The 27,980-nt window shown below is 48.2% G+C and overlaps 2 protein-coding genes across 7 annotated transcripts in view; one reads left to right on the top strand and one right to left on the bottom strand.

Annotated features, from left to right (window-relative positions):
• Positions 1-11,558, top strand: part of LOC133342045 (cadherin-2-like) — a 45,546-nt gene extending 33,988 nt beyond the window's left edge. The window contains exons 12-18 of one of the 2 annotated variants that reach the window (XM_061550941.1): positions 713-940; positions 2,268-2,522; positions 3,103-3,260; positions 4,824-5,317; positions 5,753-5,903; positions 8,144-8,241; positions 8,879-11,558. In XM_061550941.1, the coding sequence (XP_061406925.1) occupies positions 713-940; positions 2,268-2,522; positions 3,103-3,260; positions 4,824-5,317; positions 5,753-5,903; positions 8,144-8,241; positions 8,879-8,933 (1,439 nt within the window). In that variant the 3' untranslated portion in view covers positions 8,934-11,558. The remainder of the gene's footprint in view (positions 1-712; positions 941-2,267; positions 2,523-3,102; positions 3,261-4,823; positions 5,318-5,752; positions 5,904-8,143; positions 8,242-8,878) is intronic. The other variant, XM_061550940.1, reaches the window with a different exon arrangement.
• A 1,624-nt stretch (positions 11,559-13,182) lies between these two features.
• NAT16 (N-acetyltransferase 16 (putative)) lies at positions 13,183-24,033 on the bottom strand. Of its 5 annotated transcripts, none has more exons than XM_061550936.1 (4): positions 23,915-24,033; positions 21,242-21,519; positions 19,684-19,908; positions 13,183-18,264 (listed from the first exon to the last, which is right to left on the bottom strand). In XM_061550936.1, the coding sequence occupies exons 2-4, from the start codon at positions 21,407-21,409 to the stop codon at positions 17,704-17,706; spliced, it is 954 nt and encodes a 317-aa protein (XP_061406920.1). In that variant the 5' UTR covers positions 21,410-21,519; positions 23,915-24,033; the 3' UTR covers positions 13,183-17,703. The 5 variants fall into 5 exon arrangements, with proteins under 5 accessions (XP_061406920.1, XP_061406923.1, XP_061406922.1 ...); XM_061550939.1 differs by having other exon boundaries at positions 21,242-21,439; positions 23,915-23,978; XM_061550938.1 differs by lacking the exon at positions 23,915-24,033 and adding an exon at positions 23,540-23,845.
• Positions 24,034-27,980: the final 3,947 nt, after the last annotated feature.

Genomic DNA, 27,980 nt, shown 5'->3' with positions numbered 1-27,980 from the left:
CCGCGTGCAGCGCTTGACGCGCTGATCTCCGCACCTCCAATTGGCACGTTTGGCTGCGTACGGTGCGGGAAGATGTTTGACATACGTACACGCACGCACTGGGCGCGCGCGCGTCACGTACGCCCTCATGGACCGGCGCGTGTTTGCGGCCGGCTTGGCGCTTCTATTGCCAGCAGGTGTCGCGCAAGGCCCATTTTCACAGGCATGAGTTGGAAGTCGCGGCTTTTGGCTCGCCATCAAACAAAGACGGTCACTGCATCGCGCGCTTGCAGATGCGCTTCTGCGCCCATCTGGAACGCTCTTTCTTCTGATATTAGGCAGCTGCTGGAGCTATGTGATTTTAAATCTAGATTGAAAATTTTTTTTTTAATCTGCTTTTTGTGTTTAGTTTGTTATCCTTCCATCACACCTCCACGGGGCACGGTTGGCTATGTACGGTGGAAAACAAGTTCAGCGTACATACATACATACACATACATACATACGTATACATACGTACGTATGTATATATACATACGTATGTATGTATACATACATACGTATGTATACATACGTATGTATACATACATACGTATGTATACATACATACGTATGTATGTATACATACGTATGTATGTATACATACGTATGTATACATACATACGTATGTACGTTGAACTTCTTTCGCAGCATGACGTACACGTAGCTAACCGCCTGCCCCGTTCGTCCGCAGGCTCTCCGTCGATGACGTCGACGGGAACGCTCGTGCTGACGGTGCAGGACATCAACGACCACGCGCCCGTGCTGCTCAATGGCAACGTGACATCGTGCACGAGCGACGACCCGACGCGGGCCAACATCACAGCCATCGACCGGGACAACTACCCCAACGCCGGGCCCATGCGCTTCGAAGTGGTCGGGAACGAGGCACAGGCTTTGTGGGCCATACAGCCCATTGACGGTGAGGGCGGCATTGCCATCGTCGTTACCACTGACACTTCAGATCAAGTCGTGATTTCACAAAGGCACCGCTGTATTTCAGAGACGTAGTTTGTTGTCCTTCCACCGCACCTTCAGTTGGCACGGTTGGCTACGTATGGTGAGACAGAAGTTCAGCATACATACAGGCAGTTCCTGATTGTCACGATAGATGCGTTCTTGAAAATCTTCGTGGAAGGTAAAATTACATTAATAAATTTCACCATTCTATGCAGCTCTTTTTCAGAAGCGACCTTACCACATATGATAGCTCAACGAAGTGGCTCATCATCTGGAAATGTATAGCATGATTCTATATATCGAGACAAAAATCAGAGGACCCGGATAAAATCCACGTGATCACGGAGAGAACATGCAACCTCCAAATATACAGGCATCAGGGTCGGCATCGAACCCACGACCTCCCATGATATTCAGGCCAGTAACAGGGCACAGCGGTAGAGCGAGGGGCTCTTAATTGGAAGTTTGCGAGTTCAAATCCTGGAATGGAGGGGTTGACTCAGCTCATCCCTCCGGGGTTGAGAGACCTGTCCCCGCCATAGGAAATTGTTTATTTCCACCACTGGCTCAGGGCTGTGTTGGCGCATGCCTTCAAAGCAGAAAGCACAATGGAGAAGTTGTTAAAGCAAAGATGTGGACTACACCTGTTCTATGTGTGTGGGATGCAATGTTTACCCCCCCCCCCCCCCCCGTTAGACGTGTGGGTTTTCACCAGGTGCTCCGTTTTCCTCCCACGTGTGAACACTCATTCATGTACCCGATAACACCTTAATATATAAAGGACCGTGCAGCTGTGACAATTGTTGATTCCGGCTCACCGCGTGGCTGCCTTGCCACTAGTCTGTGGTTGCTCACGCCTCTGAGTCGTTCTTTGCCGACGAAAGAGCGAATACTGTGTGGTACCGAGTTGCAAGTAGAAATGACTCAGAGTAATTACGTGCACCACTTTCATGCTCATATGAGCAGGAATTCACTCTTGACCTTTTGAACACAATCTTCTGCCTCCCGTCCCCCGTGTGCGTGCGTGACCCATCACACACACGTGGGGAGCGGTAGTGTAGCGCTTGGCGCGCTGCACTCCCACTCATGGTCAACGCCTGTCACGATTGTCTGAACAGGTCCTGGGCCTCCTCTATGTCGACTCAGCCTCAAATGAGTACCTAGGGCAAGTGCTGCCCACCCACCCCCTCGTGTGCCGTGCCAGCCTCCATAGGCGCTCGCTAACAGCACTTGCCCCAACAGTCTGTTAAGGTTACACGGGGGTTCTTTGTCTTTTTGCGCCGTCACAGACCGCTCGGCGTACATCGTGTACCGCAACGGGAAGGCGCCTGGCACCATCCACGAGGTTCCTGTGCGCATCCAAGACCGGCAGGGCAAGGCCAGCGAGCACATGGTGCGCGTGGGCATTTGCGAGTGCTTCGACAACTCGGACGTGTGCCAGGCGTGGCCCTTCCTGCCTCCTGCTGCCCTGGTGGGCGGAGCCGGGCTGAGCCCAGGGGCAATCGCTGCCCTCGTCCTCTCACTCCTCCTGCTGCCTCTACTCGGTACGGACGGGTCGGATGGCTGAGCGCCGTCAGGCTTTGATTTTTGTTTAGTTTTTTTTAACACGCTCCTAACTAAGGCTGGAAGTGTCGTTTTATACGTTCGCTCCGTCCGTCTGATGATGACCTCTCGCCTTCGGGACTTGTCAGCCCTTAACTTCTCACTGCCGGTGTAAAACGCCGGTAAAATATGTGGGAAAACTAGCGATTGCTAACGGCTCTGAACAGATCTCAGCGAAAAGAGACAGGAGTAGAGGGAGACCGAGGGTGAGATGGAAGGATGTAGTGGACATGATACGAGGCCAGTGGATGTGACGAGAGAAGAGGCGCAGAATGGAAGCTCATGGAGGGAGAATATCCTCGCGGCTGGCCCGTGCACCCAAGGGAAACACAACATGATCACAATCGTCGTTGCGGATAACATAAGCAGAACAAAATCAGCAGACAATATTGCCTCCCATCGAGATACCATGGCCGATAATTATAACCGGTTTCCGTTGAGCGACGGTCAATCGCCTCTTTGAACCCTGACCTCCGTCCGACCTCCCCTCTCTCCACCGTCACATCCCTCGATGCCCACCAGCGCTGCTGCTCATGCTGCTCTTCTCCAAGTGCTGCCCCATGGGTGTGGCCGGCGCCGGTGGAGCCGGGAAAGGGAAGCTCTTCCTGGTTCCCGCGGACGACGGTATCAAGGGTTCCCTCATGTCGTACCACGACGAGGGGGCCGGAGAAGTGGACAAGGTGCGCGCGTGCGTGTGTTTTGTTATAGGGCGCCGCGGTGGCTAGATGTCAACTCCCTCGCCTGGTATGCAGGAGGTCGTGGGTTTAATCCCAACCCTAACGCCTGCTGTATATTTGGAGTTTGCGTGCACTCCCCGTGGTCGTGTGCATGTTTCTTCAGGTCCTCCGGTTTTCCCATCCACATTTATAAAAATGTCCGCGCGATAAACCACTTCTTTGAGATATAATTGATGGTAGCCAGGTCGCTTCTGAAATAGAGCTATATTGCTCAGTGGGCCTTACCTAGTAAAATAAAAATAGTTTCATTTGGTAGTTTAGTTTTTAAATTGTGGTTGCAGATGCAGCCGGGTGTCGCCTTGCTCCTCTCGGAGTTTGTCAGTCGGCCTGTGGTGTCGTTTACCGTTACCGCTGGAGGAGAAAGAGAGGGAAAGATCGGGCCAGGCTCGAAGGCCCAACACGCCAAGTGATCGGCAGCAAACTACACTGTGGAAGGTGTCATACATAGGAGCATCGTACTACAATTGTACATGTTGTGGGGTTACTCTCCAGCACATCGGTGTGCTGAAGTATAAACTAATTCTAAATTTGAAGCTTTCGTGACTGCAAGGATTCATATTCTTAGGTTTTTTCGGTAAAGTCACGTAGGTAAAAAATTAAAATTAATAAAAGTAAAATAAAAATAAAATAAAAATAAAAATCACGACGTTTCGGAGGCAACACAAGCTTCCGTCTTCAGGTGGAACCGTCACAGCACGATAGATCACTAGATACAGCTATCGTGCTGTGACGGTTCCACCTGAAGACGAAAGCTTGTGTTGCCTCCGAAACGTCGTCATTTTTATTTTATTTTTATTTTACTTTTATTAATTTTCATTTTTTACCTATGTGACTTTACCGAAAAACCTAAGAATATAAACTAATTGGCACATTTTGTTTACTTGACAAACCTTACTGATTGGCTGTATAGGGTGGTGGTGGGTTAACGACACATTTGTATTTTCGCAATCTAACCCAAAATAAGCTTTATAATGAGTAATAGATAGGAGTTGATACATTTGTTTAATTGAGCAAGGTTACGAGACCTTGTGCAAAGAGACGATGATTTGAGCAGCGCGAGGGAAGGATCAAAAAGAGAAAAGTTGTGACCTGCAGTGTGTGCGGTTGAACGCAGCGCGGATGAGACAAAAAATAGTCTTCAACATGGGTGTAGGAACAACTAACTTACGTTTCCGTAAAAACCATGAATGATGACAGTAGTGATGGGAAAAGTGTAAAGGGGCGACTGACCACTTGTGAGCGAGTGACTGGGAGTGAATCAATGAGTCGCATTTACTTTCCACATTTCACAACCATATGAGATATTGCTTATGCAAACACTACCACGCCCAAAAAGGGGGGGGGGGGGGGAGTATGATTTTACAATGTAGCACATATGAAGTGTTTGACCAGGTGCAAAAATCTCACCAAGTCTCCAGAAACTTTATTAATCGGTTGACTAAAATGTCCCGTACTATTTTTTGCATTTTATTCATTCATTCGTGGATCTTTTTTTCCCCTCCCCAGAATATGGCCCTGTCGTCCCTGCATGGGGCCCACGCGCACAAAAACGGGGGCTCCGTCGCGTCCGACGCCACGTTCTCCAGGCTCAACCAAATGGTCGATGGCTCTGCGGTCGGGGGCATGGCGGCCGGCGCTGCTGCGGCGGCGGCGGCTGGCGGGGCGGCAATGGGCGCCGGAATGGCGGGGGCCAGCGGGTCGTCGGAGATGCGGAACGAAGTCACCAAGACGGTCACCACGACTCAGTCCTCGTCGGGGGCCCACAATGCATCGGGGCACGCGGCCGGAGCGGTCGGAGCGGCCGGGGCGGCCGGGGCGGTCGAGGCGACAGGGGCGGCTTTGATGGCAGGAGCGGCGGGGATGGGGCAGGGCAGGTCAGCGGGAGGAGACGTACATTCCGGCTACGCCACCACGCGGTCGCACGGTTACTCCACCGGCGGGCGTTATGGCGCCGGCGCCGCTGGGTTCGACGGCACGGAGGTTTACGGCGCTGACTATGGGTGAGAAATGAATTTCGCCTTGAGGCTTTTCTTTTTGAGTTTTTGAACAGTGGGTCAAGGTTAAAGTGCAGCGCTGTCATCTCTTGCTTACGTCATTGCTCTAGAGGTTGAATTAATGTATTAATTAATGCATTATTTATATTTGACTGCAAGTAAGAAACATTGATTACACCTTCCATGCCCTTAACATCTGCATAGAAAAAAATAATCGTTATCAATAGCTGTGTTAAGGTAAAATCGTGTGATAAGTTTTTTGGGCAATAGTGCATATTCTCTGCTCTGCATACGGACCATTGCGTAAATCAGTCTTGTGTCCGAATGCAATGCCAACGATGGGAGCGGTGGGATTCTTTTGACCACTGCTCAAACTCGACCGCCCGCGCCGACGCCCCACGCTTTACGCGAGGGTTGACATCGCGTCCGTGCCCGACACAGGCTGTCGGATCACGGAACCTGGGCCCACCCGGGGAGGCTGCGTCGAGTGGAGGCTCCTCCCGTCGTCACCGAGTCGACCTCGTCGTACCACTACCGCTCGCTGCAGAGTCACAGGGAGGGAGTCAAGAACGTGGAACTCTTCCTTGGAGAGGTAGCCCCCCCCACCCCACCATCACCCTCCCCCACCGGGAACAGAGACCTTTGGGCGACGCTTTGCTCCCTAAGCAGGCCTTTCCACGTCCCGCCCACGTTCCTGCCGATACGACGTGAGCGGCCTTCGGCACGACCCAACAATAAAACCCCCCAACGCGGAGTGGTGACAACAGCGCAATCCGTACAGTGGCGTCGCTGTCGAGTGCGCAGGCGGTGCAACTGTGTCGGGGAACCACGGGCCGGGGGTGGGGCAGGCGGCGGCGGGCTATGAAGAATGGGGACATTTTTATTTTTGGTTTTTTTTCCGGTAAAGTCACGTAGGTAAAAATTGTAATTTAATTAATGAAAACAACTAAATTAAATCACGACGTTTCGGAGGCAACACAAGCTTCCATCTTCAGGTGGAACCGTTACAGCCAAAATCACTGTAGTATGGAAGTCACCAATTGAAAATCACTGTAGTACAGTGATTTTGCCTGTAACGGTTCCACCTGAAGACGGAAGCTTGTGTTGCCTCCGAAAAGTCGTGATTTAATTTAGTTGTTTTCATTTTTTTTTTACCTACGTGACTTTACCGGGAAAAAAACCCAAAGAATATGAATCCTTGCAGTCACGAAAGCTTGAAATCTAGAATGGGGAAATTGTTTAGGTTGGGCCCCGTTGACATTCGGTGTACCAGGGCCCGTTCCAGCCACGCCGCATCGCTGTTCTATTCTTGCGTGTGGCAGCAGTGTGTTGAGGAGCTAATCGTCAATATCGAGGTCTGCCAAGCACAACGAGAGGACTTCAGGAGAGATTTTGTGTTGTTCATTTTATACCAGCGAAGGAGAAGCGTGCATTGGCCTGTTGATCTTCCGATTCGTTTGATGGCTGCGACAGCGTCTTCGAGGAATGGCAAAGCTATGCCACTGCAGCCATGGGACTATCGTCTTCATTAGGAGCAGCGGGCAAACGCATCATTGCAATACTAAAAGTAATAGTTAACAAATCTTTGTCAATCCACTGCTGGATGTAGGCATCCCCACACTGTATCAGTTTATAGGGGTTTCGATTTAAAGCTTTTGTGACTGCAGGGATTCATCTTCTTGGTTCTTTTGGTAAAGTCACGTAGAATGGAAATAATAAAATAATAAAAATAAAACATTATAAAAATGTTCTCACACCGTTTCGGCCACAACGCAAGCAGCCGTCCTCAGGCTGCTTGCGTTGTGGCCGAAACGTCGTGAGAATTACGGCTGCTTGCGTTGTGGCCGAAACGTCGTGAGAATTATTTAATTATGTTTTATTTTTATTATTTTATTATTTCCCTTCTACGTGACTTTACCGAAAGAACCAAGAAGATTTATAGGGTTGTCTAAGCTTACTTCGCCACGCCGGTCAGTGCGGGTAGGTGAAGGGGAGGCAACCCAAGACTGATTCCAGATGTAATCTGCCACCGATGTTGGCCATGGTCGAGAATGGATCTCAAGATCACTCCGGGTTCGTAGCGCAGTTTGCGAACTGCTGCGCAAGCACTCCGCTGCCGAATAGCAACGATTTCCATTGTTTGCATCGATTTTATTTACAAATAACATTGTTTTGATTTGAAGCTTTCGTGACTGCAGGAGTCCATACTCTTTGGTTCTTTCGGTAAAGTCACGTAGGTAGAAAAAAAAATCAAAATAAATCACGACGTTTCGATAGCAACACAAGCAATCGTCATCAGGTGAGACAACCACAGCAAGTGCGATCGAAACATCGTGATTTTTTTTTCTACCTACGTGACTTTACCGAAAGAACCAAAGAGTATGGATTGTTTTACTCAAAAGTTGTGTTCCTGTTGTGCTGCATCTATCGGAAACTAACACCTCCATCATTCCTCGTCTCTTCTCAACAAATCACGCTTACATTTCCATCTCCTTGACACTTTCATTTATGCACAAGTCGGCACTTTTTGTTTCTTGTTGTGCAGATTATCGGAGTGTCGTGTTGTTCCCATATCGATGGGAATCACTGTGCACGCACAGAGATGGGCACAATGAGTGAATAAGTGAAAGTTCCTACGAGTGCCAGATTGTTTTTTGTTGTTGCGGATGTTGGTGACTCGGGCAGAGACCGCCAAATTGACCGAAATCAATTTATAGTGGGGGATGCATTTGAGACCGGTTATAAACTGCCCCCCCCCCCCACCCCTCCAGCATAGCAGGCAAGAGCATTTCCTGTGTAGGATAGAGAACGTATTTGACAATGTTCCCACAGAACCCTATCACAGGGGGGCCGAGATGGGGGTTGGAACCAGTCACCAATGGACATGGAGGCGAATGTCCTGACCCCCTAGACTGCCCAGCCGCCCCCATGTGAGTTAGCAGTGTGGTGGCCGTGCCCAGTGATAAGTGTAAAAGCCAGGCAACACGCGAAGGCAAATTGGTCCGATTAGCACGGTTGGCTACGTACGGTGCGAAAAGAAGTTCAATGTACGTACGTGCAAGTGACCCGCATTTCCCTATTGATCCGGTCTCACCCTTACAGAGCGGTACTCTGTGGGCCCAGGGTACATTTATCACTGGTGCTTCTGGTTTTCCTTCACTGTTTCGAGAAGCGGCTGGGCTTTTCTCTTTCGCTCGTGATGTTTCTAATAAGTGTTACCCACACCACGAAGCTTTGCTGGGTCAATACCATTGGCACTTTAAAAATTACGCGCAATTATATTTGCCTAAGAAAAACGTATACACAACTGGTCGTCAAATTCATTTGACAAATGTCGATTTACATAAACTGTGTGAAAATGTTGAATTATTGCACTGTATTCATTTTTCGCGAGAGTAATTTTTGTTAAAATGTGATTCTCAAATGTCCGTCAAAAAGACAACTTAAATCTTTTACACGACTCTAAATAACTTAACAATTAACCTTCACTTAACAAATGCGTAATAGCGTCGCTGCCAGTACTGATGGGCACGTGCTTCTTGCGTGCTCTTTCCGTTGCCTCTCTAGGCCAAGAGCCTGGCCGACAGGGACCCCTCAGCGCCCCCATACGAGACACTTCTGATTTACGACTACGAGGGCAACGCCACCCCCACCGACTCACTGTCCGTCTGCTCGGTCATCGTGGACGAGGAAGCCAGGACGTCGCGGTTGATCTCCTAAGGGCTCGCAAGCCCGTCTCAATGGCTTCATCGTCATCAACGGTTTTTTTGGTTATTTTGGTTTAGGTCCCCGATGACGCTGGCGCAGCATACGAAACGCCGGATGGACGACGCGTGCCGTTGTTCTTTTTCAGTGTTTTTTGGAATTCGTTTAATTGATAGCACTTGCGAAAAGTGCTTTTCGCTAGTTTTGTAACAGATTTTTTTTTTTTGGCCAGTACTGTTTACTGACAATTTAATCACAAGATTCATTGAATGGATTGTAATTCAGACCGAAAAAAATATCGGTACATTTAAACTGGGAAAGTATGAAAAAACCCTTGTCTGTACATCTTAAGCATTTTGCGCAACGATTGTACATTACCACATCCAGCCGGTCAGTTTAAGAAAATTCAGAACACATTTATGCAAACAATCACCTGCTTTAATCAAAAAAATATCAATAAAGTATTATTAAGGCTGTTACCTCTGAAACTAAGTTTCGGACTGCCTTTATCATTTAAACAAAAATTAGCAGGAAAATGGGAATGTTTCTCCGTGGATTTTGACATTAAGCTTGTAAATCCACATTGCAGTTAATTGTTTTTTTATTAATGTTAATTTTTTTTGTCAATGAAATCTCATTTTTGGGCCAAGACGTTTTATATAGAAAAAAAATCAACAAAGATTTTATAGACAACAGTTCTCAAGTCTGGTTTAAAATCGATCACACCATTTCAAAAATGAAGGTTTCTTTTTTTGTAACTGGATGACTATTTATTTGCAATCGGCGACATTCTTACGGGGAATCTTACGGTTATCTACATTGCAACGGAATAACATCCCTCTTCATATTCACTTAATTTGCAGTGTTCTTCACGTTAATTGGCACCATTGCAATGCTTTATCTTTCAAAAATACGTTGGTGTAAAAGAAATGTAAAAATGTTATCGATTTCCCCCTCCCACCCCTTCCTCTCCCCACACCCCTTGCCAACAAAGCTACTAACTCGGTGCACATATGAGGCTAGAAGAACAAGTTGCTTCACTGCTTTCTTGTAAAAATATTGTAACTCAAGAGGATGCCATGTACACTTCTGCAGCAGGTTAGCGAAGACTTGGTCACATTGTGCTCTTGCAGAATGATAAACCCATGCACGCGCATTTGTCATCAGTGCTCCAAATAAGCAGCCGTAACTGGGAATTCCGCTCATTAAACACACGTGGATTATTTATTTTTACGTGGCATTATCAACGTGACGCGTGGCAATGGCATTTATCGAAAAAATATCGCTCCGAGCAGGACGATCAAATGCTCGAAAGGAGGGCCCGCGTGATGCGTTGAGCACGATGCGTCTGACGGTGCCAGGGTGCCAGAACCCTGTAGGCCCACTGGCAGGGCTGAGGCCTGTCGGCTTGAATTGGCAGTCGCGTGACCCTAGCGGCCCATGAGGAGGCGTCCGTCTGTAGTTTGTGTTTCTTTAGGAGTAAACAAAAACAATGAATGAACAAGAAACTAATTTTTTTTAAACATTCTCATTGAGAAACTTTGAGGTTGTGCCAACTTTTTGTATCGTACAAAGAACCATTTCTGTTAAAATGTAAGGCTCTACCATACGTTGGCATTAAGAGATTTGCAGTATTCATCTAAAGTCCTCACGACGTCAAGGTAATGTTGCATGACCCTTATCTGGAGCGCTGGTTGTCACCCACAACCCACTTTACAAAACACTCACACATTCCCTGTCAAACTGATGGTGTAACTTCGTTAAACGGTCATACCTAAAAAAAAAAACAAGGTGTCGTGGCATACGTGATTAATCATTTTAATTGAAGGAGCAACATGAAACGAGGATGTAAGATACAAAACGTAGTTTTCCATATCACTTACAAATTTACCAAAACACAACTGTTGCGAATGCGTTGTTTTTAAAGTTATGCTTCCACAGTACTGTAGGTTGTAGCTGCAACTGCTCTGCTACTCAGCATTATGGTACTTTACCCGTACCTCTGTCCTATAGGATGTGTGCGCAGTGACCACGGACCATGAACCTGGCTTCAAATGCCACAATTATTTTACAGTATTTCAATATTAGTCACCCCGTCACGGCATTTGGTATCGAGTTCATTTCAGCGAGCATTGAGCTAACAACCGTGCCATTGAGGCCCTATGCACGCAGATTCATGTTCGTGCCAGGAATGTTCAGATATTCTTTTATTCGCTCAAAATGCGCTTCACTGCTTTCGATTAGGGCAGCACAGAACGTGGTGAAAGACGCGTCCAAGGATTAAACCTCTTTTTGTTGTTGCAAGTTAAGTCTTGAATATTGAACTTGCACATCATGATTATAGCCATGGAACTGCACTGATTTGCCATTCACGGTTTATCGATGACTGCGTGCAAAATGGAGAAACGGCTTCACAAAGGGCATTCTCTACAATCAGAGTGCGGCCTAAGCAACGAAGTCCGCTGCTGAGGGGTGAACAAAGCTTTGCTTTGCTTATGTTTGTTATACATGAAAAAAGGATGTGTCACTTCCGCTAACACTGCTGCATTTTGTGTTATGTTTTGTTTGTGCGTGTGTGTTTTATTCATGTTTTATCTGGTGTTTTTACACGCTTTCGCTGCCTTCTGTACTCGTTTTTATTTTAAAGAAGTCATTATTACGTGGATCTGCTACGATTCACACTCTTTGGGGGGCGGCGGGGGTTAATGCTTGTGCCTACTTATCCAAAGATAAGTGTAATTCATGAATGTATGTACGTTGAACTTCGTTCGCACCATACGTAGCCAACCGTGCTAATATTTGTATAACATTGTCAACTTGCAATGCGCCGCACAGCATTCGCTCACTCTGGGGGAGAGAATGACTCGGAGGCACGGAGAATCACACGCAAGCGGGAAGGCAGCCACGTGGTGGGGCCGGCGTCAACAATTTCTGCCACAGTTCTGCGGCCCTCCACACATATTAAGGTTGTCATCGGCCAAATGACTGAGTGTGGTTTACATGTGGGAGGAAACTGGAGCATCTGCTGCTGCCTTTGCTCCTCGCGAGCCACGCTTACGGGGACACCGCGGCGCTCACGGAAGGCAGCTTCAACAACATTCGTACGATTCCACCAACCTTTCGTTGCTGCCTCCTGCGGTGCCGGATTTTTTTACGGGCGTGATCAATACACAGCGCAGACTGCATGTTTTGTTTTTGTTATGCCTAACACCCCCCCCCTCCCCCCGTCCGCAAGGATGTATTTTTCATGAGTGATGCCGGTGGATGATTAATGCACTGCTCCGTTACCATGTTAAACGTCGAGGACAAAAATTTGCTCCGTAAATAAATCAATAAAACCACGTGCTCATGCAATTTTCACCTTTACGGCCCGGTGCTTAATTTCAGCCACGTCGGTCTGGAACATTGTTCATGGAAGTGTATTGGCACGTCACATCCATCTCGCCTTATTTTGCCCTCATGATACGTCTACACCTGTTCATTGGAATATTTGGTTACAATAACATAGGATCATTAATAACATAAGAATAGTCATACTGTAGGTGTACCGTGTACCCGAGTGGTATTTAATCCTTACTCCAAGCTAGCCTAGCAGCACTCCATAAAATACTGCATGAGCTAGAAAGCCCTGCTAACACCTTTTGACAAATATTAACTTTGTGCAGTAATGTGACTGAAAAAAACAAAGATCCCCTGTATAGCTGGAACAGACTGTAGGGGCAAGTGCTGTTAAGCGAGCACCTAATGAAGGCCGGAATGGCACACGAGGGGGTGGGTGGCCAACACCACGCCCGACCTCCTTTGTCTCCCGAGTGGAGATGTTTTACACACCACACCAGGTACTCATTTGAGGCTGAGTCGACCTAGGTGATGCCCAGGACCGGTTCAAATAATTGTCACTGGTCTTGGTCGTGAGTTGGGGATCGATCTCGGGTCGCCGGGTTCGTAGCGCAAGCACGCTAACCGATGCACCACCACTCCCCATAGTGTGACTGAGAGCACAGGACTATGGTTCATAATATAGGTTTTTGGGTCAGATCGCGTTATTTATAAATGTGTCGTAACGCTCCACCACCCGACACGGCCAATCAGTAAAAAAGTGATTGGCCGTGTCGGGTGGTGGAGGGTTACGACACATTTATAAATAACGCGATCTAACCCAAAAACGTTTATTATGAATAATATTGGTCGCGAAAGCCTACAACGTGTCAAACAGTACTATGGTTACGTGCCTGTGAGATAGAGTGGATTTGGATGGCACTTGTGAACTCCCATAGCAACATGGGTTTTACTGACAAGACCAGGAAAACCAAGACCTGCTTACAATATTAATATTCACGCTATTGCATTACACTTATTGTCCTAGGTTTATCTACTAGGCCTTATTTACTAGGTCTATGTGAGTAGGCGTTGCAGAACGTGCACACTCGGTGAAGTTTTCATTCCTTCTTCATGGTGGGCAGCAGAGGACAGCGTGGCAAAAAATCCACCTCTGTGCTGCACTTATTCTATGACGCACTGGTGGACAATCCTAGAGGAGTCGGTAAGCCACGTGAGCAGCCCTCCTTGGCCTCAGTGGGCCGCAAGCTTGACTGTGCTTGTGCAACAATCGTGACCCCCACGCATCACCCTCTTGCAAGGAATCATGTCTGCATTAACCACAGATACTTGTGGTGAACATGCAAAGAAAACACACTCTGGTAGTAGATGATGCATTGTCTTTGAAACCGATTGGTCCTCACCAGAGATAGTTTTTTTAGATCTGGTCTCAAACAGTTTTAGGCCAGAGGACACCAAAAGGCAAACAGCACAAAGACAATGCCACTATCAGGGCATTGAGAGCTCTGGGCGAGCAGCTACATCATGGGACCTCCCTTGCCAGTATATCAAAATATAAGAATAGGTTTCACCCGTTCTGGCAATAAAAATAGTTGTGTTAAGATGTTAAAACACCAAACATAAACCTTTTGCAAGGAATCGTGTCTGCATTAACCAAATATACTTGTGGCGAACATGCAAACTAAAACAAACATGCTCTGTCAGTATATGTGTAGGACTCGTACTGAGTCGACAGCTTCGTCTTTCTCGTCTCTTTTATTCACGCATATAGTTCACACCTCCTCCTCGTCATCACTCCATGCCTCTCCGTTCGCTCGCTCCGCTCCGCGACTTCGCTCGCTTCTCTCTCTCTCCCCCAAGGTCCGTTACTCCGCTGCTACCCTACTCTGTACTCGCTCCGTCCACTGCTACCCCATCTGTATTCTCTATCCACTGCTGCCGTACGCTGTACTCTCTCTATCCACTGCTGCCCTATCTGTATTCTCTCTGTCTACCCTTATCACATCTATTCCTGCTCCCTGCTGCTCCGTCTCTATCTCGGGCACCAACAACTCCGACTCCAACACCAACCAAGACTCCCGTCTCTCCGTTACGCTGTGCCTTTATACCCAAACCAATCAGTCACAATTAATTATCTCATCCCCCGCTTCACTACTCGCCCCCAGGCCCCCAGCCTCACGTGATGTCACGTGATGTTGTTTTCGTAGACACTTACTCTCTCGACCAATCACCGGCCTGCGTCCTTAGTTGGCCTTAACACCTGTGGCGTATCTTCAAGACCTCCCCCTTAATTGGCACAACAACAACTCTATGTCCTCAGTTACCCCCACTGTACGTTGCTCGCTCCCCCTAGCAACAACGCGTGGCGCGTGACATTTCAAGTCCTACATATGCATTGTCGTTGAGACTGATTGGTCCACACCAGAGACAGCTTTCTTTAGAGCCTAGTCTCAAACAGTATTAGACCGGAGAAAGCCAAAAGGCGACCACAGCACAAAGACAATGCATATCAAGACACTGAGAGCTCGGGGTGAGCAGCTACATCATGGGACCTGTTGTGAAATGTGATCGCGTTGACGACCAACGACCCACGGGGCAAGGGGGAGATCCTCGTCCAGCAGTGGATTGACAAAATAGATTATCGGTGCTTCTTTGTCTTTTTCTAAATTATTATTCAATTGAACTATCAATGTCATATTGTGGAATTGAGGACATTTCCACCTCAAGTTTACAGAAACCAGTTTTAAACAATGCCCTCTGGAAGATAATAACAGAGCTCCCTTGAATTACATGTGTAGTGCTCGAACCGACACGACAGCTTCTTGTCTTTCCTCTTTACTTTATTTCGCGTATTTCGATCAACACTTCTCCATCCAACATCGCTCAACGTTCCTCCCGCTAACACCGATCCACAGTTCTCCTCCACGCTCTCCGCTCGCTTGCCGCGTTCCGCCAGCCTCACTCGCTTCCCATCACTCTTCCGTCGACTCTCCTCTCCACTCTCTCCGCCACAGTTTGGCTGCTCGTTATCAGCTCCGCCGTCCCACTCCGTCGTAACTACATCAGCTTCTCTTCCCACACTCCAGCCGCTTCCTACTGGCTTCGTCGTCTCACTGTTACTCTACGCTTCTCCACTGCTACCCTACACTTCTCCACTGCTACCCTACGGTTCTCCACTGCTACCCTAAGCTTCTCCACTGCTACCCAGAGGTGTGGACTCGAGTCATGTGACTTGGACTCGAGTCAGACTCGAGTCATGAATTTGATGACTTCAGACTCGACTTGGACTTGCATAACAATGACTTTGTCCCACCTCTGAGGTGTGGACTCGAGTCATGTGACTTGGACTCGAGTCAGACTCGAGTCATGAATTTGATGACTTCAGACTCGACTTGGACTTGCATAACAATGACTTTGTCCCACCTCTGCTGCTACCCTACACTTCTCCACTGCTACCCTACACTTCTCCACTGCTACCCTATGCTTCTCCACTGCTACCCTACGCTTCTCCACTGCTACCCTACACTTCTCCACTGCTACCCTACACTTCTCCACTGCTATCCTATGCTTCTCCACTGCTACCCTACACTTCTCCACTGCTACCATATGCTTCTCCAATGCTACCCTACGCTTCTCCACTGCTACCCTACGCTTCTCCACTGCTACCCTACACATCTCCACTGCTACCCTACACTTCTCCACTGCTATCCTATGCTTCTCCACTGCTACCCTATACTGTTATTAGCTCTGCTGCTCCGACTCTTCCATCCTCTGTCTCCTCCCAGGCGCGAACCCCCGTCTCCTCCAAAAACCCCTGTCTTTATCCCCGAGCCAATTAATCCCCAATTAATCAGGGGCATCCCCCGCGACGCCCCTCGCCCCCAGCCCCCACTGCCACTTGGCATGTTTTTCCAGACAATGCGGCGCCACTCCATGACAACAACACCCTCTCGGCCAATCAGCGCCCTGCGTCCTTAATTACTCCCTGCCACCTGCTACCATCTTCAGACAGCGCGGCCCCACATCTCGACAACAACAACAATGACCAGCCAATCAGCGGCCCGTGTCCTTATTTGCTCCCACTGTACGCCGCATGCGCGCACACCGACCTCCGCGCGTGACGCGTACTTTCAGGCACTACACATGCATACCACTCAAAACTATTTAATTATTTTATATTTAACCAGAGCTGTTGCATCCCAATGTTTCTATGGATTGTCATGCCATGAGGCAAAGTGCTAATTCTGATCTATTGTAGAGCAGTGCACCGCTTACATTCAGCGAATGCTCCACAGAAGTGGACATGACAGAGCAACCTCTGAAATTCCTTAAAGTGACCGTTCACACAGCAGAGGGCAACGCTTTCACACCTGTTGTGCAAAACAAATATGTTAATCCAAAGAGCTGGAATTTTGATAAACTAAAGTGCAGAACCAAATTCATTGCGATAGTTTTATGGGGATGGGCAGGCATTGATGACCCGGCTAAGACCATGGACACGACGGTAGCGAGATGTTAATTACCTCGCCTGTTATGCAGAAGGTCGTGGGTTCGATAAAAACCCTTGACACCTGTATATTTGGAGTTTGTATGTTTTCCCCGGTGTTTCCCTGCCTATTTAGAATGAACATGCATTCAGAGTATGTGACTGCTATAAATTCCCACATGATAAGCCACCTCGTTGAGCTATCATTTGTGGCCAGGTCGCTTCTGAAAAAGAGCTATATGGCTCAGTGGGCTTTATATGGTAAAAAAAAAATAGTTTATAAACTCGATACACTTGAGAACCCAATCGAACCATCACTTCTCAACAATGCCGGATCTGCTCCAACATGGCATTAACTGCGCGAACAACCCAGCCACGTTTCGTCCACTGAATTGTGTGCTTTTAGGCCACATTATTACTGAAGGAATTAAACATTTTCCAAATCAAGATCAGGTTCAGGCCTCCTGTTAAACCTCCATCTGGAGCGCTGGATATACGCGTTCACAAGTTATAATCACGTCAATGATTTAAGCTCTATAACATTTGCAACAGCTTGTGTGCCAAGATGACAATTCTGATCGAAGACCCAACATTTGTAATGGTGAATACTATTTATTAAACCTTGAATTTAAATTTAGAGGTCATCACACATCTAAATGTAAAAATTATAATCTCTCTACGCCAGACTACTTTGGAGAAGAGCCTCGGATTATGTGCGATGTCCCACATACTCCAAATAGTTAAAATTCTACGTAATAATTTACGCGGCATTTGACATTTAGAAATCGGACGCCAAAATGAACGCGGCCCATTTCACAGAGATTACACGGCTACGAAAACAAGAAATGAGCTCACAACCTCCTTACAAATCTACTTCCAAAAGCTTCTGCTCGAGTCTATCGATCAATGCGGCCGAGCCAAGGACCTTGGCCAAGAAGCCATGGACCCCATCGGCCAAGGCGCTCTCCACGCTCACGTACAGCACAACGTTGCCTCCAGGAGCATCCTCCGGTGCCCGTGCCAAGTGAAACGCTACCTGCGCATTGACCGCTGCAAGGCAGCAGCTACTCTTGCTGCTGCTGCTCAAAACGTCGACGTCCTGCCGCCACCAGCGGCTCGGCTTGGGTATGGGAAAAGCGCGGCCGCAGACGCTCAACACGGAGGGCTCGCGCGGGTCGTCCGTCGCCCAGGCGAGTGCGAGACGTCTCAGAGCCGGGAAGTTGACCGGGTCGGGGCGGCAGGGCTCCCAGTTGTGCACGAAGAGGCGCGCGGGGAGGAGATCGTCGATGACGGCGGCGTTCAGGAGGATGGCCTCCGCCTCGCTCTGCCGCACCTCCAGAGACAGCGAGCGGTCGGTGAGGGCGGCGGCTCGGGCGACGGTGGCGGCCATAGCCTCCGATGTCACATGCAGGTGGAAGATCACCTGCAGGGGAGCGGTGGCGAAGCGGTTAGCGCGCTTGCGACCCCCCCACCTCCCAAAGTTCGATTCCCACTCGCGTTGTGACGAGTATCCGAACCGGTCCCGGGCCTCCCCTAGGTCGTCAACTCCGCATCAAATGAGTAACCGGTGCGTAAAAACATCGTCACTGGGGGAGACAAAGGCGGCCTGGCGTGGTTGCTGGCCATCCCCACCCCCCTCGTGTGCCGTTCTAGCCTTCATAGTTGCTACTCGCCAACAGCACTTGCCCCAACAGTCTGTTAAGGCTATACGGGGGGCTCTTTGTCTTTGTAGCCGAACGTTACAAGAGGGGTCCCCGTTCAGGACGTCGCCACGCAGGGCCAATTACCGAATTGAGAATTCGCCGCAGTGGTCAAATTCACTGATCACGTAATGAAATAAATTGTAAAGTAAAAAAAATATTTGAAGGGTTAACTCTACGTTTGTTAGCCAAGTCAGTGGCATGTTCATTCCTACTTCATTCAATGGCCTACCCAGTGCTGATCAACAACATGTAGGCAGGTGCATAGAAAACTTCTTATCTCCATCGATATATGGGGAAGATGCTGGCACAGCCGATCCACAAATATAATTCCGAAGTTATCTGCAGCTAAAGTGAATTTGCCATTACATCTGAGTCACTCCTCTTTAATAGTCAATTTTGATCAGTAGCCTAAAAAGGAAACAGTGGACATCACAAAAAGTATAATTGTACATTTCAACGTTTTTTAAACAAAACATTCTTATGAACTTCGGATCGTGCCTCAAGCTGAACAAGATGAAATGACCACGGTAGGGTGACGTGTCACACAACCGTGGGGCAATCCTTGCAGCCAGGATGGGCACCACGCCACCACACAACAGAATCCCCACCACTCTGCTCGCGATCCACCCGCCAAAGCCTCACCGGGGTGAGGAGTGGCAGCGACACCGCGAGAACAGATCTGACGATTGTGAATCTCAAGGAGACGGGTCGCAAAGAGCGACAGCGAGGCATGATGAGCATGCGATTAAGCGGTGAGGACACGAGGTTAAACGGTCTTAACCACCGGTCTCAACCCAGGTGAAGAAGAGCAGGTTATTCAAACCATCCCATCTAATTATGCAGATCTAGGGGCGGTTCCTGAAATGTCTAGCTTTATAAATAGGGCCCGACATTATATAGGAAAATAAAGTATGTTTATGGCTGGCACGTGGAGGGTGGGGGAGGGTGGTGACACGTGTCTTCCATCTGCTCTTCTTCACCGGGGTGAAACTGGTGGTTCAGATCGTTTAATCTCGTGTCCTCACCGTTTAATCGCTCGACTCTCAGAGTCTCCCACTCCACCTCACCTCCCCCCGTCCTGGTATCCACCACCGATCGCAAAGAGCCGCTCGCGAGCTGCCGCAGGGCCACGGCCTCACCCGCGTGAAGAGCAGCCGGTGGCTCTTGAGCACCTCGGGGCCCAGCGTGTCCCCGCGCAGCACGTGCTTGCGCACCACGCCGGAGTGCCGCTGCCGCACGTGCTCCAGGGTGTGGCGCTGGATGAGGCCGGCCACTCCTTTGCCCCGGTGCTTGGGGGCCACGCGGAGACCACCGACGAGGGCCGTCGCCCCCCCGTCCGTCAGCAGCAAAGATTCTAGTGCCACCTGAGAACGCAGGGTGCTCAGGGCTCAAGAGCTTCGAGTTGGCACTGCTAGGGTGCCCGCGGTGGCCAGATATATTAACTACCTCGCCTGGTGGTGTACAGGAGGTCGTGGGTTCGATGCCAACCCTGACGCCTGCTGCTGTATATTTGTGTGGCACATTAGGAAGGGACCACTCTTTTAATGATATCCTTGTGCAGCAAGGGAGTAAAGTGGGTTTCTGTGAAAGTCCTGATGTGTTGTGCAGTGCATCAATGCATGTGTGTACAGCAGCATGTGATGACTGAATTGGGCCTGTAGGTGGCTGGCAGGGTTAATGATTAAGCAGACGTGGACACCAGCCACATGGTTAATGGCGACTCGGAAGAATTGCTGTGTGTGACACACGTGCTGTTGCATTTTACAGAGTGATGGTGCTGTTCTTCACAAGATTACTATTAACCACAATAAATGTGTCTGCCCTCGATTTGGAGCACCTGCCCACGTCCTTCATTTCGAGTGTACAACATTTGGAATTTGCATGTTCTCCCCGTGGTGGCGTGGATTTTTCGCCGGGGTTTTCCACATTTAGAATCAACGTGCGTTTAGAGAATTTGGCTGCTATCAATGTCCACACGATACGCCACTCCATTGGGCAAGAATGTGTGGCCATACTCTTTGGTTCTTTAGGTAAAATCATCATCTGATGACGACCGCTTGTGTTACAATCGAAACGTCGTGATTTCATTTATTTTATTTTTTACCTACGTGACTTTACCGAAAGAACCAAAGTGTATGGATCCCTGCAGTCACGAAAACTTCAAATGTAGATTGACATGTGTGGCCAGGTGGCTTCTGAAAAAGAGCTATATAGCTAAGTGGGCCTTACCTGGTAAAATAAAACAATGTTTAGTTTACATCGTGGGTTCGTATTCGGGTTACAGCTACCAGCAGGAAGGACCTGAGTTTGATTCCTGACATGGCAAACTTTTGTGTGGCTGTTCTTTATGGGTTTACTCCCATCACTTGTTGTGCTTTCCCCAAAATTCCATCCTGATTGTGCCATCAGTGGCATGATACGAGACAAAGTACACATTGGAATCTCTTGCAGAGCAGTGCAACATTTAGTGTCAAGCGAATGGTCCACGGAAATAGATATCACAGAGCGATTACTGACAGCCCTTCAAGTAACCTCCGGGCCACCAAATACAGTAGAGAGCAGTACTTTCACACCCAATCTGCCACGTGAGAGTTGTCGGTCATGGTAACTCTACGTTTAGCCTCGGCAAGATCTCGAAGTGTACCTAAGTGTACTTAATCGTACGCGTAAGACGGGGCAAACGGACGAAACACTTACGATTCTTCCCTGTAGCCGTGCGAGCATCACGGTTCTGTTTGGGTCCTTGAGCCAGTCGTGGTACACGCTTGGCAGGTAGTCTTTCCCTTCGTAAATGCCTTCAGACATGCGCATCACCTCTCCGTAGTCCTCCGGCTGTGCCAGGTTGAATACTAGGTCTTGCTCCATCCCCTTGTGTGTGCTCGACTGTGCTCTGACCTTCGAACCGCAACGCCTTATGTGAGGACTTTGAGCAATAATAGAAAGTGCCAGTTGAGCTTCATAAACTGCTGGCCTCGCTGGTGAAACAGAACACAAATTGCACATCTTGAAATAAAGCAATTATTAGCTTGAGCAATGTTTACTTGGACGCGTGTCAATGGTCTTTACATGGCAAGATAGCAAAACAGTTTTAATTGTATATATATTTTAAGTGATTTGTTTTTACCTTTTCGATACTTTTCAGCCATATCGTGTTGTTGTATTGTCTGGTGTTGCAACGGTCCTGACCTGCCCCTACTGGACAGCTGTGAAAAAGAGCTTCACGGCTCATCGGATTCCTCCAGTATAGACAAGTATTTGATTACTCTAGACGCATTCGAAACGTTTTAGAGATGAATATGCCTTGCGCCTGTTTTAACATGGAACGTGGGGCCAACATTAGGCCCGACGGTTCCCAAACGCGTTCCAGATTTGCGTCCAAGGTTGCCGCGTTTACTGGGCTACGGTCCAGAGATGGATTATATTCGTCAAGCGGTATATGTGGCACATCAGGAATGGACCACTCTTTTATTACACGCTTTCATTTAACTCACTTTGTCTGTTATTGTTGCTGTCGTCGTTGTTGTTGTTGTCGTTGTTGTATCCTCAAATTTTGTAACTCAATTTTAAACCACTTCCCAATGTGGTATCGACTGCAAACTTGGTTTACTTATGTCATACTGATGACAATACTATCATAAAAAAATATTTTACATTATTTTTTATATGTTATGTTTCGGCTTGGGTCTAATTGTCCACGGTCAACTGACGTTGGCTGTAATTGGCCACGGTCCTTACGTTGTGGCAAGCTTCGGGGTCACTTCCTAGAGTCGTGGAGTTCTTCCATCACTAGTACATTTCATAAAAGCGTGTTTAAAAAAAGTTTTTTTTTATATATTACTTATCTAATAAGTCCTTATGTGCTTTTGCAGTACATCAATGCACGTGTGTACACCAGCTTGTGATGAGTTGGGCCTGTGGGTGGCTGGCAGGGTTATTGATTAACTGGACTTGTACATCAGCCACGTGGTTGATGGCGACTCGGTTGAGGATTTCTGTGTGTGACACACGTGCTGTTGCATCTTACAGATTAACCACAATAAATGTGTTTGCCCTCGATTTGGAGCATCTGCCCACGTCCTTCATTTCGAGTGTGCAACATATACCGTCTCACAATGCGACCCGTCACGTGTAGAATGAGGGCAGGCGAACTCAACAAACTAAGAACAAGACGGGCAAGCACATCTCTCCGTGCCGATCATCGCGAACAGAGTGGAACAAGGGGGCATGTCCGGAATAATGTACCACCGCCTTGCATCAGTGGTTCACTGCACACAACCTAGTCCTTAATCCGAAAAAGTCAGTGGCCATCATGTTAGGTACCAAGCAACGTCTCAACTCATCAGCACTCCCAACACACATACACATCTTCGGTCACAGCATCAGGTTCACCGATAACTTCTGATACCTCGGTTTGATCCTAGATTCAACTTTATCCTTCAACAGTCAAACCAACCATATCATCAGTTCATGTAACTTTCACCTGAAGGCTCTCAGACACCTACGTCCTCTCATCTCCACTGAAATTGCCAACACATTGGCATGTTGCATAGTTGGGTATCGCCTCGACTATTGCAACTCCGTCCTAGTCCAGACCTCCGCTGGCAACCTAAAATAACTTCAAAGACTACAAAACGACCTCGCACGCGTCGTCATTGGCCACACTCATCCCCGTCTCGACTCACTAGCCTCTCTCCGTGCCCTCAACTGGCTCCCCATCGCCAGTAGGGTCACATACAAGACCGCCTGCCTCTGCCACAACGCCTTCATATCCGCCTGCCCGCCGTACCTTTCTTCATTATTGACGACTTGCAGCTCAGCACACGGCAGATGCCTGCGCAGCGCGACTCACGACCTCCTCTTGATACCAAGATCCAGGATGGTCACGTCTATGTGCCGCTTCTCAGTGGCAGCCCAAAAGTCTAGAAAGCCATCACCCCTATACACATTCGCAGCATCACTTCAATCGCCTCCTTCAAGAGAGACTTAAAGACTCACCTCTATAACCACGTGCGTTCGAGCGACTCTGAGCTTGGCTCCGCGCCTCTGAGTTGCGGCCGTTACGTCCGCAAATTTGCGCTCGTTACAAATGGCATTATTATTATAAGCGCCTCATTCGAGACGCAAACAACGCAACCTCCTGGCCGTGATATTTTCTCCAAAAGGACACCGGCGATAACGTCAACCGCATCAGAACATCAACAGCAGGTGGATGCGCAAACATCGCCTTCACGAATGAATATTGTAAGGAAAGGCACAGTCGTGGCATTGTTGCGGCTATGCGACCCCAACAAACATGGACCACTACAGTAAAACAGCCTACACCCCTTCAACGGAGGAGGAACAGCAAAAAGTGAAGAATAGTCTCCGTACCTGAAGCCCGCTCGCTATGGCTATCAGACGTCGACGTTGGTATTTATCACCTGAGCACACTGATGCTCAGCGCAGCAATGTACAGCAGCAATTGATTTCGCCTTTCACGAAACGGTGACTAACACCATCGCAATTTACGATTAACCGTGGAGCCGTACCATATAACCCTCATGTTTGGCCAAGACCAAAGTAAAACCTTTTATGACTCCAGTTGTTACAGCAACAGTCAGCGCCGCCACCACCACAACCATCAAGCACAACCCGCACCACAACCCGCACCACCACCGCAACCCTAACCACCACCGCAACCCTCACCACCACCACAACCCTCACCACCACCACAACCCTCACCACCACCACAACCCTCACCATCACCACAACCCTCACCACCACCACAACCCTCACCACCACCGCAACCACCACCACCACAACCCTCACCACCACCACAACCCGCACCACCACCACAACCCTCACCACCACAACCCTCACCACCACCACAACCCTCACCACCACCACAACCCTCACCACAACCCGGACCACCACCACAACCCACACCGCCACCACAACCCACACCGCCACCACAACCATCACCACTACCACAACCCTCACCACCACAACCCTCACCACCACCACAACCCTCACCACCACTACAACCCGCACCACCACCATAACCCTCACCACCACTACAACCCTCACCACCACAACCCTCACCACCACCACAACCCTCACCGCCACCACAACCCTCAGCACCACCACAACCCTCGCCACCACCACAACCCTCACCGCCACCACAACCCTCAGCACCACCACCACCACCACAACCCTCACCACCACCACAACCCTCACCACCACAACCCTCACCACCACCACAACCCGCACCACCACCACAACCCTCACCACCACCACAACCCTCACCACCACCACAACCCTCACCACAACCCTCACCACCACCACAACCCGCACCACCACCACAACCCGCACCACCACCACAACCCTCACCACCACCACAACCCTCACCACCACCACAACCCGGACCACCGCCACAACTCTCACCACCACCACAACCCTCACCACCACCACAACCCTCACCACCACCACAACCCTCACCACCACCACAACCCGCACCACCACCACAACCCTCACCACCACCACAACCCTCACCACCACCACAACCCGCACCACCGCCACAACTCTCACCACCACCACAACCCTCACCACCACCACAACCCTCACCACCACCACAACCCTCACCACAACCCTCACCACCACCACAACCCTCACCACCCGGCTTCCATGCTCCACGGAAACGAGGAGCTACCACAGAAGAAGATAATGGTGATATAAGTGATGTTTCATAAAACATAACTATAATATATAATACTTCACCGAATAATTAGAATCATATCTGATACGCCATGTACAGTCATCCAAATACTGAATAATTATGGATCCTTGTATTGGCTATGAAAGTCCACATTTAGGGTACAATTCAGCTTACCAAACAGCAGGGGCCACTACGGTGTATCTTCCCAGTCACATTTATACCTTGTGTACATTGCCTAACAATGATGTAAAAGAGTGTCTTTTGTGCTGTACGGTATTGAAGTTTGTTTTCTGTTCTATTCTCATCAACGTAACTGGCCCAAATGTCACTCTCCTGGAGAAAAAATTGCTATTTCCGCATCAAAAATAACAAAAAAAGTCAACACATTCATTAGGAACACTTTTGTAAATGAAAACTATAGAATTAAATTTATTTGTATACGTTGGTTTTCACGAGCAATATTAGGATACATTATTAGTTATTTTTGAGGTGGGAAGGTCGTGTCCATGTTTAAGGATGTCCCTCCACCACCCGACAGAGCCAATAAAAATGATTTTGTCACGTGGGCGAATGTGCCAGTTGTTTCGGTTCATCGGCAAAACGAAAATGTCGAAAAATTCGAGCAAAATTTGGTAATTCTTAAAATTACATTCAATTTTAATTTGTGTGCGTGTGCGCCACAGACAAATACGCTGTTGAATTAATCTCGATAATCTGCGAGGCTTCTCTTCATGAAGAACATCATGATTACATAATATTTGTTTAAGTGATGCCAATTGAGTTTGATTGAATAGTGCACCATTGCCTATCTATTCATTTTCCCAATCTACATCGGCGCGTGAGTTGAATCTTATTGACTCATTTCACATAGCTGATGAAGCTCCTTTTCTCGACACCTTTGGTGAACGAATGCCAACGTCTGCGATTACATCAATGGTCTTGGCATATGGTCAAGTCATTGTGTTACAAAAAGTTTTGTAAAGGTATGGAACGGGTCCAGGATGTTTAAAATGTCATTGGTTGCTGCTGAAGGTTGACTCACAATGGAATACTGCACACCGAGGTGGCGTAGGTTTGTAAATTCACACAAATGTTACGAAACTCTCTTCCCATGAGCGTGAAGTATATGGCGGTACAGCAAAAATGTGGGATAGAGTGTTTCCCCCTCGCACGAGCTTTCTCTTGAGTGCACTAGTTGCCTTTAGCTAGTAAGCACTCATTAGAAAGGCTAAAACCTATTTTTATTTTCATCAGTTTTGATACTGGCAAAAAGGTCTCACAGATAAGTACTCATTAATTAGCCAATAATATCTTAATACATAGAGGACCGCAGATCTTGGCCATTTGTTGGTGCCGGCTCACCACGTGGCTGATGCTGCTGCTGCCTTCCCCACTTGAATGTGGTTCCTCCTCGTGCCTCTGAGTCGTTCTCTCTCTATAAGAGTGAGCGACTACTGTGCGATGTGGTGCGTTACAAGTAGACATTATTATTCTTATCACGAGGGGCAGATTGACTTTGCGAAGTGGGCTTGGGCAGGACAGCTCGCTCGATAGGATGGCGCCCAATGGTCGAGCTTGGTGACGGAATGCCATCCCAAAGGAGGGATCATGATCACCGTGAAGATGGGGAGGGGAGCGAAATGGGTTATGACGTCGTGGGGCTTGTGAGAGATGGCAAAGACTTGAGAATGCATAGTCGCGTAGTGGATGGACCAAGACCCGATTATTATTTTTAAAAATTACATTCTTTTGGATTGTATTAGTTTTCACGAGATTTAGGTTTTATTTTGCGTCGCTTAAAATGTTTGATTTTACGTGTTTTTTCTTGTTCGCGAGTATTCGCGACTGTTAACGTTCATCTTTATCTATCAAAGGTCTCCTCTCCTCCAGGGGTTTAACCCACTGTAAGTCTGCACTCTCTCAACGGGAGGAGAAATCGCAAAAACCGCCCGAACCCTCCCTCCTGAAGCCCTCTCTTCGTGGCCGACAATAACATCGAGCTCCTGAACATATCGCCACCATGAATAAAGAACAAAAAGAGGTCTCCCTGACTAAATGAGCCTCGTCATGGCCAAGGGCACCCCACACATCCGATTATAAAACAGATCCACCAAATTTCGATTTAAAGCTTTTGTGACTGCAGGGATTACTCTTTTTGGTTCTTTCGGTAAAGTCACGTAGAAAGGAAATAATAAAATAATAAAAATAAAACATAATAAAATAATTCTCACGACGTTTCGGCCACATCGAAAGCAGCCGTCCTCAGGTGAAGAACAGATCTGTTGAGAAGACAGAGTCTGAGTTTCAGAATTATTTTATTTATGTTTTATTTTTATTCTTTTATTATTTCCATTCTACGTGACTTTACCGAAAGATCCACCAAACTCAACGACTGAGGCTGGGACAACAGAGTTTATTCTCTAGAGAGTTTGTTGTGTAGAGTGTATTCGCTTGAGAGTTTATTCTGTAGAGCGTTAATTCGCTGGACCATTTATTCGCTCCGGAGTTTATTCTCTAGAGAGTTTATTTTCCAGCGAGGTTATTCTCCAGTGAGGTTATTCGCTTGAGAGTTTATTCGCTACAAAACACTTTTAAACTCTCCCAAGATTCAACCACAACGCCCAGCCCCTGTCTGGCCACCAACGTAGAACCTTGGTGAGCCACGACCTCCTCCTCCTCCTCTCGGTGGTGGTGGTGGGGCGAAACCCACCCACCCACCCTTCGAGACTCCCCGCCCCAACC

This window comes from Lethenteron reissneri, chromosome 13 (genome assembly GCF_015708825.2).
Source record: "Lethenteron reissneri isolate LAM-NWPU_2019-01 chromosome 13, ASM1570882v1, whole genome shotgun sequence".
Taxonomy (NCBI): Eukaryota; Metazoa; Chordata; class Hyperoartia; order Petromyzontiformes; family Petromyzontidae; genus Lethenteron; species Lethenteron reissneri.
The sequence above is the reverse complement of the archived record's forward strand: the minus strand, read 5'-3'. Positions and strand labels throughout refer to the sequence as shown.

Coding starts and splice junctions, on each gene's coding strand:
- NAT16 (XM_061550935.1), bottom strand. Junction 19,909..21,241: donor CACGGCTACAGGGAAGAATC/GTAAGTGTTTCG, acceptor CTGCGTTCTCAG/GTGGCACTAGAATCTTTGCT. Junction 18,265..19,683: donor ACCGGCTGCTCTTCACGCGG/GTGAGGCCGTGG, acceptor GCTCCCCTGCAG/GTGATCTTCCACCTGCATGT.